Source organism: Scyliorhinus torazame, chromosome 10 (genome assembly GCF_047496885.1).
Source record: "Scyliorhinus torazame isolate Kashiwa2021f chromosome 10, sScyTor2.1, whole genome shotgun sequence".
Taxonomy (NCBI): domain Eukaryota; kingdom Metazoa; phylum Chordata; class Chondrichthyes; order Carcharhiniformes; family Scyliorhinidae; genus Scyliorhinus; species Scyliorhinus torazame.
The window spans coordinates 226,142,883-226,164,025 of record NC_092716.1 but is presented as its reverse complement, the minus strand read 5'-3'; the positions used below and the strand labels follow the sequence as shown (position 1 = coordinate 226,164,025).

The 21,143-nt window shown below is 48.0% G+C and overlaps 1 protein-coding gene across 8 annotated transcripts in view; it reads left to right on the top strand.

Moving 5' to 3' along the window:
- Positions 1-21,143, top strand: part of dennd5a (DENN/MADD domain containing 5A) — a 496,539-nt gene that overhangs the window by 379,688 nt on the left and 95,708 nt on the right. For all 8 annotated transcript variants that reach the window (XR_011933108.1, XR_011933106.1, XR_011933109.1 and 5 more), the window contains one exon: positions 548-676. Coding sequence is in view for 4 of the 8 variants with exons in the window: in XM_072466513.1 (XP_072322614.1) it covers positions 548-676 (129 nt within the window). In the remaining 4 variants the exon portion in view is untranslated. The remainder of the gene's footprint in view (positions 1-547; positions 677-21,143) is intronic.

The following is a 21,143-nucleotide window of genomic DNA, read 5'->3' as shown; positions in this document are numbered from 1 at the left end:
GCTGATTAATTTGAAATCACTATGGAAGAATTAATTAATAGTTTTGAAAATATCAAATAATTGAAGCGGATTTGTTTTCAGTCTAACCATTGAACATAGACTAATAGAAATTACTGCATAGAAGAAAACATAGAACAGACAGTGCAGAAGAAGGCCATTCGGCCCATCGAGTCTGCACCGATCCACTTAAGCCCTCACTTCCACCCTATCCCCGTAACCCAATAACCCCACCTAACCTTTTTTTTGGTCACTAAAGGCAATTTATCATGGTCAATCCACCTAACCTGCTCGTCTTTGGACTGATCTGGAACATTGTGCTGTACTGGTCTTGAAATTGAAGTGAATACACATCTCAAAATTGTCTCAATGAGCATTCTTGTATTTTATTCAACTTTCCCCATTAATGGTTTGATTTTGTAGAGTCTACAAATCCGTATGTGTTCTGACAGAAATCAACACAACAACTTGAGATCTCAAAACTAGAGTATTGTGATGAGCAGGTCTGGAATGGATTGACTGACTATCCAAATAATTTTTCCTATTTCAGACACATCCAGAATATTGGTGAGATAAAAACTGATGTGGGCAAAGCTCGAGCTTGGGTGAGACTCTCTATGGAGAAGAAACTGCTGTCCAGACATCTCAAGCAGCTCCTCTCAGACCATGAATTGACCAAGTAAGGAGTACAGTTCCTATAACCATCTATTGTAGGAGTGTTGTAAACTACATTAGTAGCCAGTGTAAATTGTTGTGTTATATAAAGAAAGACTAGTATGACCAGTAAAAAATATAACTTGGGGGGAAAAAAAACATATGCACCATGTATGATTACAGTATTTCTGCTATAGCCAGTGCTAGATGTGTTCATATGGACTAGAATTAAGTTGTAGTTTGAAGATGCTGTTAAAACTGAAAAAAGATTGTTTAGCAATTAAGACTGCAGTCACCTTATTGACACGGTATTTGAACCCTCACCCCCAGCGACTGGACCCGAAGATCCCGCCGCCGGCCAATGGCAGGCTGCCTCCGCCACCACAAAACACACCGGGGGCGGGGGGAAGGTGTTTGATACATTTGTCTTTAAATTAGGCTACAGAAGAAAACGCTAATTAAATCCCCCAATATTTCCTCGTTTGAAGACACACAGCAGGGAAAATGCATAAAATGAATGGTTCTGCTTGAATTAATAGCCAGGTTGAAGACTTGATTAACAGGAAGTGTCTGTTATAACTCTGTTGAGGGGATAAAAGCGGTGATGGTATGTTATGCAATGAGATAAGAAGGATACTTATAATGATGTTGAATTCAGCCAACTCAATATAAACTGTCCAGAGCAAAGTAAAAATGAGGCAACTTTAAAAGCCAGTGATTTAGCCAAGGTGCTAAACCAGCTGTTGCTAAACAAAGGCTGTTGGAATGAAATAAATGTGTGTTTGTGAAGAAGGAACAGAACTTTAGACTCTTCATATCACAGCAACTAAAACGCCTAACAATTGGTAGCAGAGGATGGTTGCTGTGTAAAGTGAAGGGTTGAAAGATACAACTTTTCCAGATCAAACCAAGGAGTGAGTGAGAAAAGAAAAAAAAAAAGAAGGGATATATGGCTGAACCGAGGATAAAGATGGCTGGATATGACTATCCTCCCTTATTTTCTGAAAGGGAATCGTACGACCAATGGAGAACTGCAGTAGTTATGTGGACTAAGGTAACTGCTTTGGGAAAGAGAAAACAAGATATGGCATTGGCTTTTTCTCTACCATATGGCAGTAAAATCCGAAACAAAGTGCTTTCTGAGCTGGAATTGGAAGAGTTAGACTCCGAAGAAGGTCTGGAGAATTTATTACATTATATGGATAAGACTTATACGAAAGATGATTTGTTAAGTGCGTGTGAAGCATGGTCGGATTTTGATAAGTTCCGGAAAATGGAGGATATCTCCATGGAAGACTATATAATGGAATTTGGCAGACTATATAAAAGGCTGCAGAAACACAACCTGGAATTTCCACAGTCTGTGTTGGGCTTTAAATTACTTGACTGTGCTAGAGTGAGCAACATGGATAGGCTCCTGGTTATGACAGGAGTTCAGTTTACTGATAACGATGCCTTATTCGAAAAGATGACAAAAGCTTTACAAAAGTTTCTGGGGAAACATTCGATTCCGATGGCTCTGATGACCCAAATAGGTCAGCCAGAAATAAAGCAGAATATGGAAGATACACTACTAACAGGATGGCGAAATTGTATGGCTATGAACAGGGCTCAAGACTATAGAAGGAGACCGAGACCAGGAAATTATGAAGGCAGAAACCCAGTTAGAACCAACAATAGGAAGATGAACCCCAGAAATGCACGGGGCATGATAAATCGATGTTTTCGATGTGACTCAATACCATTATGCTTTCAACTGTCCAACTCGTTATGATGGTGTTTGAAGCGACACATGACACGAAAGAGTCAGAAGAGGAAAAAGATAGTGACCAGAAAGAAGGCATTGTCCTATTGACGAGCAGTTTTACGCTGGTAATGAGGGTGTTGGTTGCACAATCCTTCAACTGTGCTGTATTGGACAGTGGCTGCACATCTACTGTGTGTGGAATTGACTGGTTAAAATGTTACCTGGACTCTTTGAATGCTGAAAATCGTAACAAGGTTAAGGAATTTGAAAGTTCTACAAGTTTCAGGTTTGGGAATGATAATACTCTGTGAAGTTGCTGAAAAGAGTGGTGATCCCTTGCAATATTGCCGGAGTGAATCATTTCATTAGCACGGATGTTGTATCAAGTGAGATACCTTTGCTTCTGAGCAGACCATCGATGAAGAAAGCACACATGAAACTGGATATGGAACAGGATAAGGCAACAGTTTTTGGGAAGACGGTGGACTTACAATTTACACAGTCGGGACACTATTATATTCCATTACTGACAAATAATATTTCAAGTAGAGTGGTTAAGGATGTGTTAATGGCAGTTGAAAATGGGACTTTAGCTGATAAAAAGCTTGTGTTAAAACTGCATAGGCAATTTGCACATCCGTCTCCTCGGAGGCTTAAACATTTCTTAAAGGATGCAGGGGTAAGGGATGACGACTATACTAAACTGATAGAACAGGTTAGTGACCGCTATGAAGTTTGTAGGAAGTACAGAAGGACACCAGCACGACTGATAGTAACCCTACCTTTGGCCAGGGATTTTAACGACATTGTGGCCATGGACCTTATGATCTGGTGTTGCTAACTTTTGGTTGGCTCATAAATGTTGCTCGTTGTGTCTTTACTTAATTTGCTCTGTTTCTATAACCTTTGCTCTAGAGTCGCCAGGTATCTTTATGATACCACCATGAGGTTCAAGTTCAAGTGCTGATCAATAACTCAATACACCAGTTAGTATGTTTCAAATCAAAACACATTTATTATACACAGTCAATCACTTCTCATGCATTAAACTCTACACACTGGACTATCTCTAACACTAAAAGTCCTATACTTAGCTTTGGAACTGGCCCACCAGGTCAGGGGAACAAGTGGCTTTTTGTTCGATTCTGAGTCTGCAGGCTTCAAAGCTGGTATAGACTGGTAGCTAGGAGAGCCTATCTCGTAGCGTGCGTTGACTGGAGACTTACTTAGTTGGTGTAGCTACTAGGCAGGTCACTGTCAAGGGTTGTTTCGAGCTGCTGAGAGACCCTGCCAAGAAGGACGAATTGAACTTGGGGACTCTATTTTATAGTCCCCAGGGGCTTCGGCCATTCGGCGTGGACCCCGTACCTGGTTCCAAGTGATTGGACTACGTTCTGATCACTTGGATCGATTTCTCCAATACTGGAGCTGTTCCCTGATCGCTGGGCGGTTCCTAAGTGTCGTTGGCCTTCCTTTGTCTTGGCTCCTGCTGGCGCCGAGGAGTCTGGCTTGGCTTTGTTTATCTTAACTGTTTCCAATTGTTCCCGGGGATCGCTCATCGATATGTAGATGGTTGTTAGTTTCAGTGCTGTCTGGGTTTCTGCAAGTTCTAATACACAGGAAACTTTGCACCTGCTTCTTTTCCCTGCTTTGGCTGAATTTCCCTGCATTCTTAGCGGATCTCCATTTTAAGTCGGGAAGTGGCCAACCCAGGTGGCTACACTGGGATAAAGCAAATAATATATTTATTTTGCATTTTGTAGATTTAGCAACCAGATTTAGTCAATCAACGATTGTACGAAGTAAAGAAAAGAGAGTAATTCTGGATCAAATCGCGGAAAAGTGGATCGGGACAGGAATGGGTCCACCGACAAAATTCCTTACGGACAATGGGGGAGTATTTGCTAATGATGAGTTTAGGGATATGTGTGAAAACATGAATATCAGAGTTATGAATACGGCTGCAGAAAGCCCATTTAGTAATGGGGTCTGTGAAAGAAATCATGCTGTCATCGATGACATGCTTCAGAAAATTTTGGCAGATCGACCAAATTGCAGGCTAAATTCAGCTTTAGCATGGGCAGTACATGCAAAGAATTCATTGCAGATGGTTGGTGGCTATGGTCCTTATCAATTAGTGTTTGGTAGAAATCCTAAAATTCCGTCCATTTTGGATGACCAACCTCCAGCTTGGGAAGGGACTGCAATTAGCTCTGGTTTTGCTGAACATTTAAATGCTTTACATAGCAGTAGAAAAGCTTTTTTGGAAGCAGAAGTCTCTGAAAGCATTGGCAGAGCTTTAAGACATAACGTACGGCCATCAGATGCTGTTTTTCAGCAAGGAGGCATGGTATACTATAAGAGAGACAATTCTAATGGATGGAAAGGCCCAGGGAAGATCATAGGCATGGATGGCAAAACAATTATTTTGCAACATGGTAATCAAACTGTTAGGGTACATTCATCAAGGATAATGGGTACAGATTACAAATTTTCAAATTTAGACAGAGCAGACAGACATGACGAGGAACCAGAGCCATCTGTTACGCATGTGTTACAGAACTATGAAGACCAATTAACTGATATAGACAGGGTTTCTGTGGAGGAACACAACCCTTCTGATGAATTAGAACAGGCCATGTTTCCGAAAGGGCGACTGCCAAAAGTTGGTACAAAAGTGACATACTTGCCTGAAGGGTCTAGTCAATGGAAGGATGCAACTGTTATTAGTAGAGCAGGGAAGGCCACTGGAAAGTATAAACATTGGTTGAATGTACAGCATTCAGGGGAAGGAGTCAAGACAATGGATTGGGAAAACGAAGTTCAAAAATGGAGGGCACAGAAACTCCGTGCCAGTTCAGATAGTACATCGGTGAGTGAAAAGGTCCGCAGGAAAATGTAGAGAACTATTGAAAGGACATCCCACAGCAGAAGGGAGGAAAGATCAAGCAGTCGCAGTACAGAATGAGATACCAGGCGGGAGAGGGGACGTAGTTTATCAAGATCTCGGAACATGAGTAAGATTACGAATACTAATAGGAGTAGAAGCCCACATGCATGTGAGATTTTGGCAGCTTCAAATAAATTAGATGAAAATGTTATCAAAGCTAAACAGCAAGAATTGCATATTTGGAGTGAATTTGGGGTATACACGGAAGTACCGGATAGGGGACAAAGAGCTCTATCCCACAGATGGATTTGCACGGAAAAGGTTCTTCCGGATGGAACCTAGAAGGCCAGGCTCGTGGCAAGGGGATTTGAAGAAAACTTAGAAGATCAGGATTTAAGGGTAGATTCACCTACTGCAGGAAAAGTTATTTTAAAGATGATCTTAGCTCTATTAGCCACATAGGCATGGGAATGCAAATCTATAGATATAAAAGCTGCCTTTTTGCAGGGGCATCAGCTCCAGAGAAACATTTTTCTCCGTTCTCCTAAAGAGGCACCTAACATGGAAGGGGTACTCTGGAAGTTGAACAAATGTGTATATGGATTAAATGATGCATCTAGAGTCTGGTATTTTTCGGTAAGGTCAGTTTTGTTAAAGTTAGGCTGTTGCCAGTTGAAAGCAGATCCTGCAATGTTTTACTGGCACTATAAAGGAAATCTTTCTGGCATTTTTATGATGCATGTCGATGGTTTTTTGTGGGGTGGAACTAGTGATTTTGAAGCTATTGTAATCTCTGGTTTGAGGAAAGAATTCCGGGTTGGGAGTCAGGCTTCCGGTGCATTTAAATATATTGGATTGGAAATTAAAAATATAATTTAACAGTCCAATATATAATTATCTGTAGCAACGACCTATACATACTATACAGTATATATGCCTTCTTTTTCCCATTCCGTCTATCTTTCTGCGAGGTATTCGACGAACGGTTGCCACCGCCTGGTGAACCCTTGAGCCGACCCCCTTAGGACGAACTTAATCCGTTCTAGCTTTATAAACCCCGCCATGTCATTTATCCAGGTCTCCACCCCCGGGGGCTTGGCTTCTTTCCACATTAGCAATATCCTGCGCCGGGCTACTAGGGACGCAAAGGCCAAAACATCGGCCTCTCTCGCCTCCTGCACTCCCGGCTCTTGTGCAACCCCAAATATAGCCAACCCCCAGCTTGGTTCGACCCGGACTCCTACTACTTTTGAAAGCACCTTTGTCACCCCCATCCAAAACCTCTGTAGTGCCGAGCATGACCAAAACATATGGGTATGATTCGCTGGGCTTCTCGAGCACCTCGCACACCTATCCTCCACCCCAAAAAATTTACTGAGCCGTGCTCCAGTCATATGTGCCCTGTGTAATACCTTAAACTGAATCAGGCTTAGCCTGGCACACGAGGACGACGAGTTTACCCTGCTTAGGGCATCTGCCCACAGCCCCTCCTCGATCTCCTCCCCCAGCTCTTCTTCCCATTTCCCTTTTAGTTCATCTACCATAGTCTCCCCTTCGTCCCTCATTTCCCTATATATATCTGACACCTTACCATCCCCCACCCATGTCTTTGAGATCACTCTGTCCTGCACCTCTTGTGTCGGGAGCTGCGGGAATTCCCTCACCTGTTGCCTCGCAAAAGCCCTCAGTTGCATATACCTGAATGCATTCCCTTGGGGCAACCCATATTTCTCGGTCAGCGCTCCCAGACTCGCGAACTTCCCATCCACAAACAGATCTTTCAGTTGCGTTATTCCTGCTCTTTGCCACATTCCATATCCCCCATCCATTCCCCCCGGGGCAAACCTATGGTTGTTTCTTATCGGGGACCCCCCCAAGGCTCCAGTCTTTCCCCTATGCCGTCTCCACTGTCCCCAAATCTTCAGTGTAGCCACCACCACCGGGCTTGTGGTGTAGTTCCTCGGTGAGAACGGCAATGGGGCTGTCACCATAGCCTGTAGGTTAGTCCCCCTACAGGACGCCCTCTCTAATCTCTTCCACGCCGCTCCCTCCTCCTCTCCCATCCACTTACTCACCATTGAAATATTAGCGGCCCAATAATACTCACTTAGGCTCGGTAGTGCTAGCCCCCCCCTATCCCTGCTACGCTGTAAGAATCCCTTCCTCACTCTCGGGGTCTTCCCGGCCCACACAAAACCCATGATGCTCTTTTCAATCCTTTTAAAAAAAGCCTTCGTGATCACCACCGGGAGGCACTGAAACACAAAGAGGAATCTCGGGAGGACCACCATCTTAACCGCCTGCACCCTCCCTGCCATTGACAGGGATACCATATCCCATCTCTTGAAATCCTCCTCCATCTGTTCCACCAACCGCGTTAAATTTAACCTGTGCAATGTGCCCCAATTCTTAGCTATCTGGATCCCCAGGTAACGAAAGTCCCTTGTTACCTTCCTCAGCGGTAGGTCCTCTATTTCTCTACTCTGCTCCCCTGGATGCACCACAAACAACTCACTTTTCCCCATGTTCAATTTATACCCTGAAAAATCCCCAAACTCCCCAAGTATCCGCATTATTTCTGGCATCCCCTCCGCCGGGTCCGCCACGTATAGTAGCAAATCGTCCGCATACAAAGATACCCGGTGCTCTTCTCCTCCCCTAAGTACTCCCCTCCACTTCTTGGAACCCCTCAACGCTATCGCCAGGGGCTCAATCGCCAGTGCAAACAATAATGGGGACAGAGGGCATCCCTGCCTTGTCCCTCTATGGAGCCGAAAATATGCAGATCCCCGTCCATTCGTGACCACGCTCGCCACTGGGGCCCTATACAACAGCTGCACCCATCTAACATACCCCTCTCCAAAACCAAATCTCCTCAACACCTCCCACAAATAATCCCACTCCACTCTATCAAATGCTTTCTCGGCATCCATCGCCACTACTATCTCCGTTTCTCCCTCTGGTGGGGCCATCATCATTACCCCTAACAACCTCCGTATATTCGTGTTCAGCTGTCTCCCCTTCACAAACCCAGTTTGGTCCTCGTGGACCACCCCCGGGACACATTCCTCTATTCTCATTGCCATTACCTTGGCCAGGACCTTGGCATCTACATTTAGGAGGGAAATAGGTCTATAGGACCCGCATTGTAGCGGGTCCTTTTCCTTCTTTAAGAGAAGCGATATCGTTGCTTCAGACATAGTCGGGGGCAGTTGTCCCCTTTCCTTTGCCTCATTAAAGGTCCTCGTCAGTACCAGGGCGAGCAAGTCCACATATTTTCTATAGAATTCGACTGGGAATCCATCCGGTCCCGGGGCCTTTCCCGCCTGCATGCTCCTAATTCCTTTCACCACTTCTTCTACCTCGATCTGTGCTCCCAGTCTCACCCTTTCCTGCTCTTCCACCTTGGGAAATTCCAGCCGATCCAAGAAGCCCATCATTCTCTCCCTCCCATCCGGGGGTTGAGCTTCATATAATTTTTTATAAAATGTCTTGAACACTCCATTCACTCTCTCCGCTTCCCGCTCCATCTCTCCTTCCTCATCCCTCACTCCCCCTATTTCCCTCGCTGCTCCCCTTTTCCTCAATTGGTGTGCCAGCAACCTGCTCGCCTTCTCCCCATATTCGTACTGTACACCCTGTGCCTTCCTCCATTGTGCCTCTGCAGTGCCTGTAGTCAGCAAGTCAAATTCTACATGTAGCCTTTGCCTTTCCCTGTACAGTCCCTCCTCTGGTGCTTCCGCATATTGCCTGTCCACCCTCAAAAGTTCTTGCAGCAACCGCTCCCGTTCCTTACTCTCCTGCTTCCCTTTATGTGCCCTTATTGATATCAGCTCCCCTCTAACCACCGCCTTCAACGCCTCCCAGACCACTCCCACCTGGACCTCCCCATTATCATTGAGTTCCAAGTACTTTTCAATGCACCCCTTCACCCTTAGACACACCCCCTCATCTGCCATTAGTCCCATGTCCATTCTCCAGGGTGGGCGCCCTCCTGTTTCCTCCCCTATCTCCAAGTCCACCCAGTGTGGAGCGTGATCCGAAATGGCTATAGCCGTATACTCCGTTCCCCTCACCTTCGGGATCAATGCCCTACCCAGCACAAAAAAGTCTATTCGCGAGTAGACTTTATGGACATAGGAGAAAAACGAGAACTCCTTACTCCTAGGTCTGCTAAATCTCCACGGGTCTACACCTCCCATCTGCTCCATAAAATCTTTAAGCACCTTGGCTGCTGCCGGCCTCCTTCCAGTCCTGGACTTCGACCTATCCAGCCCTGGTTCCAACACCGTATTAAAATCTCCCCCCATTATCAGCTTTCCCATCTCTAGGTCCGGAATGCGTCCTAGCATCCGCCTCATAAAATTGGCATCATCCCAGTTCGGGGCATATACGTTTACCAAAACCACCGGCTCCCCCTGTAGTTTGCCACTCACCATCACGTATCTGCCCCCGTTATCCGCCACTATAGTCTTTGCCTCGAACATTACCCGCTTCCCCACTAATATAGCCACCCCCCTGTTTTTCGCATCTAGCCCCGAATGGAACACCTGCCCCACCCATCCTTTGCGTAGCCTAACCTGGTCTATCAGTTTCAGGTGCGTTTCCTGTAACATAACCACATCTGCCTTAAGTTTCTTAAGGTGTGCGAGTACCCGTGACCTCTTTATCGGCCCGTTCAGCCCTCTCACGTTCCACGTGATCAGCCGAGTTGGGGGGCTTCCTACCCCCCCCCCCCTTGTCGATTAGCCATCACCTTTTTCCAGCTCCTCACCCAGTTCCCACGCAGCTGTATCTCCCCCAGGCGGTGCCCCCCCCGCCCATCCTCTCCCGTACCAGCTCCCCCCTCTCCCCAGCAGCAGCAACCCAGTAATTCCCCCCTCCCACCCCCCCCCCCCCCCGCTAGATCCCCCGCTAGCGTAATTACTCCCCCCGTGTTGCTCCCAGAAGTCAGCAAACTCTGGCTGACCTCGGCTTCCCCCCGTGACCTCGGCTCGCACCGTGCGACGCCCCCTCCTTCCTGCTTCTCTATTCCCGCCATGATTATCATAGCGCGGGAACCAAGCCCGCGCTTCTCCCTTGGCCCCGCCCCCAATGGCCAACGCCCCATCTCCTCCACCTCCCCTCCTCCCCATCTCCTCCACCTCCCCTCTGCCCCCCATCACCACCTGTGGGAGAGAGAAAAGTTACCACATCGCAGGATTAGTACATAAAACCCCTCTCTGCCCCCCACATTCGCCCCACCACTTTGTTCGAACGTTCTTTTTAATAACCCGCTCATTCCAGTTTTTCTTCCACAATAAAAGTCCACGCTTCATCCGCCGTCTCAAAGTAGTGGTGCCTCCCTCGATATGTGACCCACAGTCTTGCCGGTTGCAGCATTCCAAATTTTATCTTCTTTTTATGAAGCACCGCCTTGGCCTGATTAAAGCTCGCCCTCCTTCTCGCCACCTCCGCACTCCAGTCTTGATAAACGCGGATCACCGCGTTCTCCCATTTACTGCTCCGAGTTTTCTTCGCCCATCTAAGGACCATTTCTCTATCCTTAAAACGGAGGAATCTCACCACTATGGCTCTGGGAATTTCTCCTGCTCTCGGTCCTCGCGCCATCACTCGGTATGCTCCCTCCACTTCCAACGGACCCGCCGGGGCCTCCGCTCCCATTAACGAGTGCAGCATCGTGCTCACATATGCCCCGACGTCCGCTCCCTCCACACCTTCAGGAAGACCAAGAATCCTCAGGTTGTTCCTCCTTGCGTTGTTTTCCAGTGCCTCCAACCTTTCCACACATCGTTTCTGATGTGCCTCCTGCGTCTCCGTCTTCACCACCAGGCCCTGTATATCGTCCTCATTCTCGGCTGCCTTTGCCTTCACGACCCGAAGCTCCCGCTCCTGGGTCTTTTGTTCCTCCTTTAGCCCTTCGATCGCCTGTAGTATCGGGGCCAACAGCTCTTTCTTCATTTCCTTTTTTATCTCTTCCACACAGCATTTCAAGAACTCTTGTTGTTCAGGGCCCCATGTTAAACTGCCACCTTCCGACGCCATCTTGGTTTTTGCTTGCCTTCCTTGCCGCTGTTCTAAAGGATCCACTGCAATCTGGCCACTCTCTCCTCCTTTTTCCATCCGTATCCAGGGGGGATTCCCTTCTGGTTTACCGCACAGTGTTTTTAGCCGTCAAAATTGCCGTTGGGGCTCCTATCAAGAGCCCAAAAGTCCGTTTCACAGGGAGCTGCCGAAACGTGCGACTCAGCTGGTCATCGCCGCACCCGGAAGTCCCCGGATGTGAGTTTTGATGTCTTAGAGTTGAGTACAAAAATGAATGATCCCAAAGTGGAAGACATAATAAGAGCAAATAAAGCGTTGGCCAAACTAAAAATGCAGGAGTGTGTTTTGAAAGTTCCTGGTTTTAGGTGACCTCGGGAACAATGGTAAATGTTGCCCGCTTGTGTGAGAAACAAAGAAAATAAGGAGAGTGGTAAAAAGCACTTTGGCTGCTGGGACGTTAAGCCTTGTAGAGGCGGTGGATATGGCCTTTTATATAAGTATTATATTGACAGAAATTTTGGGATTAGGGGATTTGGGTAATATACCTATTGACTGTCACATTGACAATAAATCCCTGTGGGAAAATGTGCACTCTACAAAAAGTGTCAATGAAAAGAGGTTACGGATAGACATCGCAAGTTTGAAGCAGATGTTGGACAGAGGGGAAATAACAAAAATTAAATGGGTCGACAGGAGAAATCAACTGTCAGACTGTTTTACGAAAAGAGGGGCGAGTTCACAGAAACTTTTGAATATTGTTAATGAAGGGCGCTTGTTTCTGTGACTTTTTTTTCTTTCTTTCTCGTCCATACAAAAAAAAAGGGGGGGGGAATCATGTATGTGTTTTTGAGTTTCTTTAAATTTTGTTTTCACCTAATTATTATTTTTTCTCCAAGCAAGGGGAGACTTTTAAGTAATGGGCTAAGAGACATTGCAATTAGTTGTCTCATTTATGTTAAGTATCCATTAATTGACACTGATATGTAAAGGGGCTTCAGGTGGCCTCTGTCAGGTGGTGTATAGTTAGAGTTTTGTGCAAAGGCTGTTGGAATGAAATAAATGTGTGTTTGTGAAGAAGGAACAGAACTTTAGACTCTCCATATCACAGCAACTAAAACGTCTAACAAGGCAGCCGACACGACAAAAATGTTTGAACACTGGCTAAGCTGCTTCGAAGCGTACCTCCCATCCTTCACCGAAGACTTCACAGACCTCCAGAAGAAGCAGATCCTCCATGCACGGGTGAGCCCAAGAGTCTTTTTCCTCATCAGGGACGCCCCCTCGTACGCGGAGGCAATAACGCTGCTAAAAGGACAATACGTGAAATCCGTTAACGAGGTGTATGCTCGGCACCTCCTTGCCACGAGATGCAATGCCCTGGGGAATCACTTGCAGAATTCCTGCGTGCCTTGTGCATACTCTGCCGGAACTGTGACTGCCGGGCGATATCGGCTACCCAGCACGCGGAGCTGCTGATCAGGGACACTTATGTCGCGGGCATGAACTCTAACTATATCCGCCAGCGACACCTAGAAGGGGGGGGGACACTCGGCCTCCCAGAGACAGTACAACTCTCCAACTCGCTGGAGGTGGCCTCCCAGAACATGGGGGCCTACACCTCCGATCGTGCGGCACCTATTGGGCCTTGTGGGCGCAGCCATCAACCGACCCAGGTGCGACACAAGCCTGTGCCGCGCAGTGGCCCGCCAACGCCGGAGGCCGGAGGTGCTACTTCTGCGGCCAGAGTAATCACCCCAGACAACGCTGCCCAGCACGGAACGCAACTTGTAACGGCTGTGGGAAGAAGGGCCACTTTGCAAAAGCCTGCCAGGCCCGATCCCCCCCCCCTAAGTCTTCTAGGCCTAGCAGCGCTGCCTGCTGCCTGTCTGGTCCGCCCCAGCTGCCGCGGCCACCCGCCATGTGCGACTCGTGGACGCTGCCATCTTCGCCGCCATCTTCAATTTTGGCCACCACATGCGACCCACGGGGGCCGCCATCTTGGATACCATCGCCGCTGCCACCCGCCACGTGCGACCCATGGGGGCCACCATCTTGGACGCCATCGCCAATGCCACCCCCCACGCGCGACTCATGGTGGCCGCCATCTTGGGACCACTCCGCAGCCTCCCGGGAGCCCAGCTTGCCTGACCATACTCCAACGCCCTCATACTCGGAAAGCTCCCCTCTACGAACATATCCCCCATTCTCTCAATCTCTGCTCTCCGCCATAACCGGAGCCCCGGCCATACTCCCCGGGGCAAACTGGTGATTATCACAGATTGGGGCCCAGATCGATGCTCCCCTATGCCTCCTCCATTGGTCCCAAACTCTCCGAGCCGCCACCACCACTGGACTGGTGGAGTACCATGCCGGCGGGAATGGCAGAGGCGCAGTTACCAACGCCCGCAGACTGGTGCCCTTGCATGAAGCCGCCTCAATACGCACCCATGCCGACCCCTCCCCCACCACCCACTTCCTGATCATGGCTATATTAGCCGCCCAGTAATAGTTGCTAAAATTTGGCAGCGCCAGCCCACCCTCTCCCCGACTCCGCTCAAGTATTACCTTCCTTACTCGCGGGGTCTTGCCCTCCTAGACGAAGCCTGTGATCACTCTGTTGACCCGCTTAAAAACGGACCGCGGAATAAAGATGGGGAGACACTGAAATACAAATAGGAATCTCGGGAGGACCGTCATCTTCACCGTTTGCACCCTCCCAGCCAGACTTCTGATATACTGATGTGGTCGGGGTTTAAATCCAGAACTCTGTCATTCAGAGTAACAGTGTTTTTTAAAAAAAAATATATATATTTATTAAAGTTTTTTAACACAATTTTTCCCCCTTACAAACAATAACCCCCCCCCCCCTCGTAACAAAAAAAAAAGAGAAATCGCGCAGAGCAAGATATATACCTGGCAAAATGATATATTTACACAGCTTTGTACACTGGCTCTCACCCGTACGTGCCAGTTTCCCCAACCCTTCATGTTATCTCTTGATCATCCACCCTCACAGGCAGTCCCCCTCCCCCCCCCCCCCCTCCCCAGGACGACCCCTCCACCCCCCCCCCCCCAAGGTTGCTGCTGCTGCTGACCGACCTTCCTCTAACGCTCCGCGAGATAATCTAGGAACAGTTGCCACCGCCTGTAGAACCCCTGCACAGACCCTCTCAAGGCGGACTTAATCCTCCCCAACTTTATGAACCCAGCCATATCATTTATCCAGGCCTCCAGGCTGGGGGGCTTCGTCTCCTTCCACATTAGCAAGATCCTTCGCCGGGCTACTAGGGACGCAAAGGCCAGAATGCCGGCCTCTTTCGCCTCCTGCACTCCCGGTTCGTCCACTACTCCAAATATTGCTAGCCCCCAGCTTGGCTTGACCCGGACTTCCACCACCTGGGATATTGCTCCCGCCACTCCTCTCCAGAACCCCTCCAGTGCCGGGCATGACCAAAACATATGGACTTGGTTCGCCGGGCTCCCTGAGCACCTTCCACATCTGTCCTCCACCCCAAAGAATCTACTCAACCTCGTCCCCGTCAAGTGCGCTCTGTGGACCACCTTAAATTGTATCAGGCTGAGCCTGGCACAGGAGGAGGAGGAATTAACCCTACCTAGGGCATCAGCCCACAGACCTTCCTCGATCTCCTCCCCCAGCTCCTCCTCCCATTTACCCTTCAACTCTTCTACCAGCGCTTCCCCCTCTTCTTTCAACTCCTGGTGTATTTCCGACACCTTGCCCTCCCTGACCCATACACCCGAGATCACCCTATCTTGAACTTCTTGTGCCAGGAGCAACGGGAATTCCCTCACCTGTCGCCTCACAGAAGCCCTCACCTGCATATATCTAAAGGCATTTCCCAGGGGTAGAGGTGACAGTGTTAACAATGAGACAAGCTGACATTTAGAAAAAGAAGTATGTTTATTCATCAAATGCAAGACAAAGTAATATTGGAAAAGGCAGTAAAACCTTTTAACGTGTGATGGAAATGGAGCATGTATTTACTTCAAATTGACAAGCTGTAGAGGATTCTGTCTCAGCCATTCAGCCTATCTATAATGTAACAATGTATACACGTTCATCAATAATTACTTCTTTGAAGCTGGTTTTTGTACTCATTGATTCATAGAATTTTCATTCTGATTAAAAATGGAGTTTCAGAAGCTTTTGTTGTTTGTTTCTGTTAGTAGCCAGAGTCATCTCTGTTGATTTGAACAATTACTTAATCAAATGTTATCATTTGATTAATGTTGAACATATTGCAGCTTTCGTAAAACTTAAAATCAAAAAAATCTCTTCTGTGGGAATTTTTTATTGTTCTCAGATTTCATATTTAATGTTTATGATGAGAGTAAGAGCTATGTTGAAACTGCGGCTTTAAAAACATATGGTTGTTCTTGGGATGTGGGCAATACTGACGACAATATTTATTACGCATCGCTAGTTGCCTTCAAAATGTGATGGTGGAACTCTTCAATTGCTGCAGTCCGTGTGATATTCTCCCACAATGGTGTTTCATCACCATTTAGTAACTGTAAATATATCTTTTTTTCCCTTTTAATTTTCTTCTTATCTTTACTTCAACTATGGCTTTAAAAAAATCATCAAACATGCAAAAACAAACATGCTGACTCTTATGTTGCCTAAACTGCAATGGCTGTAATTTAAAGTGGGACAGCCTGATTGACTTTGATTATATTTGAATAATCCATGATGCAAGCTGCTCCATCTTATTTATTCATAATGTGCAGAGATTGAAAATAACTGGGTCATGTCTTTGTTAGCTTTGTGACTGTTATGAAAAGAGAAGAAAAATTATATCAGGATGTGCATACAGCATATCTGTGGTAGAAAATGAAGCATGAAACTTCAACCAAACTGTTACCTGCCTGGTACCTTTCTGACTTTGCAAACATGGCAATAAACAGCAGATTATAAAAATGATGGTGTTTGTGCTACAGAGTAATAATCTTCCTTTGAATAATTTTAGTTTAAGGCACATTTGCCCATAATTTTCCCCTTCTGTTCTTTCTTTCTCTCCTAAAGACAACGACCGAAGGAGCACAAGGACATAAGTCATCCAGTGTTACTTTCATATACTTTTTCTTATTTGCGAACCTAGACAGTTGGGTCTTTTTCCTAATACTTGTTCATGTGTTCAAAGCTAGACCCTAAGCACACAGGAGTTCCTAATGAATTGAGCCAATGTCCTTATTCAGTGTATTTATACAGGTTTAGCACATCAGATTTAGCAATTAACACCTAATTGCCAGAAATGGTTTATTGAAGTATATATGGTAATGTGCCACCAGACCAGTGCTATATTCAAACTGCTTGCTTTGATTGAGTTTTTTAAATGTATTTTATTCCAAACATATTCAAAAATACAAAAACACAAATCAACAACATTATCAACACCCCCTCAGTCCACAGCTTGTACAATTTTCCCACTTTTCAACCCCCCCCCCCCCCCCCCCCATGACAAACAATTCCTCAAACATTGTCATGAACAGTCCCCACCGTGTGTCAAAGCCCTCCGCTGATCACCTCAATTGAAACTTGATCTGTTCCAGCCGAAGGAAGTCATAAAGGTCCCCCAGCCAGGCCGCCCCTTTGGCGGCTTTGCTGACCGCCAATCCAACAATATCCTTTGCCGGGCAATTCGAGAGGCGAAGACCGCGACAACTGCCCACCCCCCTCCATCAGCTCTGGCATTTACAATACCCTAAAGATCGACACCATTGGGTCCAACCTGAGCTCTACCCCCACAATTTCCGACAGTGTCCCAAATACCGTCTCTCAGTATCTTTCCAACTTCTCACAGCCCCGAGAACATGTGCGCATGATTCGCTGGCCCTCGCCCACACTTCTCACACTCATCTGCCACCTCCTAGAAGAATCCACTCATCAACACCCAGGTCATATGCATCCTGTGCACTACCTTGAATTGAATTAAGCACGTCCTTGTGCACGAGGCGGCCGAATTTGCCCTATGCATCACCTCACTCCAAACCTATCTCCATGCCTCCCCTGCTCCTCCTCCCACTTATTCTTGATCCTCACCACCTGCGCTCCCCCTTGCTCACCCAGCCAGCCATATATATCACCAACCTGCCCTCCCCCTCAGCAGGAGCAGCAACTTGTCCAGCAGGGAAAACTCCGGCAGCCTGGGAAGCACTCTCCATTCCTTCCGCGTAAAGTCCCTCACTTGCATATACCTGAATTCACTTCCCTTCTGCAGCTCCACCCTCTCCTGCAGCTCTTCCAGACCTGCAAATTTCTCTTCCAAGAACAAGTCCTTCACCCTCACCTGCCCCGCCTCCCTCCACTTCTTGTACATGCCATCCGTTTCCCACGACTTAAACCTGTGATTTCCACACAACTGTGTCAGCACCAACATCCCCTCCATTCTAAAGTGTCGCCTCAACTGGTTCCACGCCCTAATCGTGGACTGTACCACTGGGGTCCCCTTGTACATCCCCAACGCCAGTGGAAGCAACACCGTCATCATAATAATTGCTTATTGTCACAAGTAGGCTTCAATGAAGTTAGTGTGAAAAGTCCCTAGTCGCCACATTCCGGCACCTGTTCGGGGAGGCCGGTACGGGAATTGAACCCGCGTTATTGGCCATGTTCTGCATTACAAGCCAGCTGTTTAGCACACTGTGCTAAACCAGCATGGCCCTCAGGCTGGACCTTCTACAGGACTCCTCCTCCATCCTAACCCACTCTAACCCTTCACCCTCCCACCAACGTCTCATCTTCTCCAAGTTCGCTTCCCAGTGGTACTGCAGCAGGTTTAGTAGTGTCAATCCCCCTTTCTGCCTCTGTAACAGGGCCCTTTTTACCCTTGGTACCTTTCCCACCCATATAAATTCCAAGATCACTGTGTCCAATTTCCAGGATAGAAATCGGGAGGGTCTGGAATACAAACAGGAAACTCAGCAGCACGTTCATCTTAACCACCTGGACCCTCCCCGCCAGTGTCAGGTTCAGTGTATCCCATCTCCTAAAATCCCCCCTAATCTCCTCCACCAACGTTGTCAGATTCCACTTGTGCATTGTCACCCACTCCCCCGTCACTTGGACCCCCAAATACCTGAACCTGTCCTGACTACCCGAAATGGCAACGCCTCAGATTGGTTCCCCAACCCGTCGCATTCACTGGAAGCACCTCGCTGTTTCTGACATTCAACTTGTATCCTGAGAAGGCCCTGAACCTCTCCAGTATGTTCATAATTCTCCCCAGACTCTCCAGTCCGACACAAACAGCAACAGGTCGTCTGCGTACAGTGACACCCGCTGTTCTCTACTCCCCCTCACAATACCCTGCCACTCCACTGACCCCCTAAGGGCCATCGCCAGAGGCTCTATCGCCAGCGGCGACAGCGGACACCCCTGCAACATTCCCCTGTGCAGCGCAAAACTCCATGAACTCATCTCATTAGTCTGTGCACTCGCCACCGGAACCACATACAACCGATGCACCCACGTCGCAAACTTCGGGCCAAACCCGAACCTTCCCAGGATCTCACTCTGCCACATTGTGCCCCCCCCCCCCCACATACGCCTGGCCATCCGCAGGCCACCTCACGTCTGTTCACCAGCATTACCTGCCAGAGTGGCAGCTCCTTCCCGAAGGCCCCTCCTACCTACCACTTCCACCACCTTTTCCTCGTTTGTCTGTGCAAATGGCTCCCTGTGAACCCCACCCTCCGCACACAAACACAGACACATCCAAAAACACAGGTCACCCCCTCCAAAAGAAAACACCACAGACGGCGGGAGGGGGGAGGGTTGCAGTTGCCCCCTTACAAACCTATAGCCCCCTAACAAACAACAACAAAATCCAACAACCAAAAAACCTCCCACAATACCCACAACTTCTGACCTCTGCTGTTCCAGCTCCTCCGTCTCCCATCACCATTCAGTACTCCCCCAATTAATGAAGTCATTGGCCTCTTCTGGCATTTCAAAATAGTGCCCCAGACCATCAAACATACCCAGAGTTTTGCCGGGTACAGTACCTCAAACCAAATTTGCCTTCTGTACAGCACTGCCTTGGCCTTGTTAAATCGGGCACGCCTCTTCATGGGCACTGCACCGATATCTTGGTAAATGCGGCCCCGGTTCCCCTCCCAGTCGCAGTTCCGCTTCTCCCTGGCCCACCGCAGGATCTTTTCCTTCTCCACAAACTTGTGGAGCCTCACAATCACCGCCCGTGGCGGCTGCCCCGTTCTCGGCTTTTGCCTTAGGAACCTGTGCACCCTGTCCACCTCTGGAGTCTTGTCTAGCAGCCCCTCCGCCACCAGCCCCGCCAGCATCCTTGAAACGCATCTCTTGCACTTGTACCTTCCACACCCTCCGGCAGGCTAACAAGATGCAAATTCTGCCTCCTGGACCTGTTCTCCTGCTCCTCTACCTTTGCTCTCAGTGACTTACAAAGATCCCCAGGAGACCCACCTCCGCCTCCAACGACACCCACCACCCGATCACTGTGGTTGGACATCACCTCCATCTCCCATATCTGTGACCCCTGTGCTTCAAGACATTTCTCCACTCGCTCCATCGATCCTTTCAGGGGTGCTCTGCTTCCTCAATCGCCTTCGCCGGTCCTTGTGCATCTCCTTTCGTTGCTGACGGAATTCTTCTTTAATAAATGCCACCAACTGCTCCATCTGGGGCTTTCCAACTTGTGCCGATCCTTCCCGTCCACCATCTTCACAATTGTTACTGTGCCAGAGGTCTCCTCTAATTCCTTGGCCAGGTCCTTAACCTTTTTTTGCTGGGTCTGGTAACCAGCAGACATGCCACACACTTGGGGGAACTTCTCCTCCATACTTTCGGCTATGCTTTCCTGGCGAAACTACCCCACTTTTGGGTAAAAGGTGCTCCAACCAGCGCCTTCGAGCCGGAGCTGCCTGTGTGCGACCACTCACTTCACGGCCACCATTGCCAGTGCGGTTTGATTGATTTACAGGTGAAATATACAGAAGCAAAGCACCTAGCAATACTGAAACTGTAAAATATTTAATAATAAATAATTCATAAGTTATTATAGGACGTCCTTATATGCCGATGACTTGCTGTTATACGTGTCGGAACCGAGTGTGTCAATAGGGGGAATATTGGAGCTGCTTTGGGTGTTTGGGTCTTTCTCGGGGTACAAATTAAATATAGACAAGAGTGAGTATTTTGTGGTGTCTCGGCCGGGGGTGGGGGCAGGGTGGGGGTGGGCTGCCATTCCATTGGGCAGGGGCTCACTTTAGATACCTGGGGCTGCAGGTTGCTCGGGAGTGGGGGAGGGGGGCTCCGTAGGTACAACATTTCTAGTTTGGTGGGAGAGTGAAAGTTGATCTGGCAAGGTGGATGGTCTTCCTCTGTCACTGGCGGGTCGGGTACAGGTGGTTAAAATGAACGTGTTGCTGTGATTCCTGTTTATTTTCCAATGCCTGCTGATGCACGATCAATTGCACAAAGACTAAAGTTGGGTACAACTGTGGCTTTATTACAGTCAGATGCGTGGTCTCCTGCTGCAGCTGGCGAAATGGCAGGGCACTGGAGGTCATGCATATTTATGCATGTTCATGCACAGTTCTCCCTGGGCGGAGCCAGCCGACAGGAGCTACCGGCGAACCTGTAGTGCAGGTCCTACCTTACATTTCCTATTACAGTGGATCACCACATTCACCCCCTGTTAAAAATGGGTCCGGTGGGGGTGACGTGAAACTATATACAATTAGTGCAATTATGTACAGTGGTAGGGAAAGAAAAGTCCATGTTGACGGTCCGGAGTCCCGGTCCGGTGC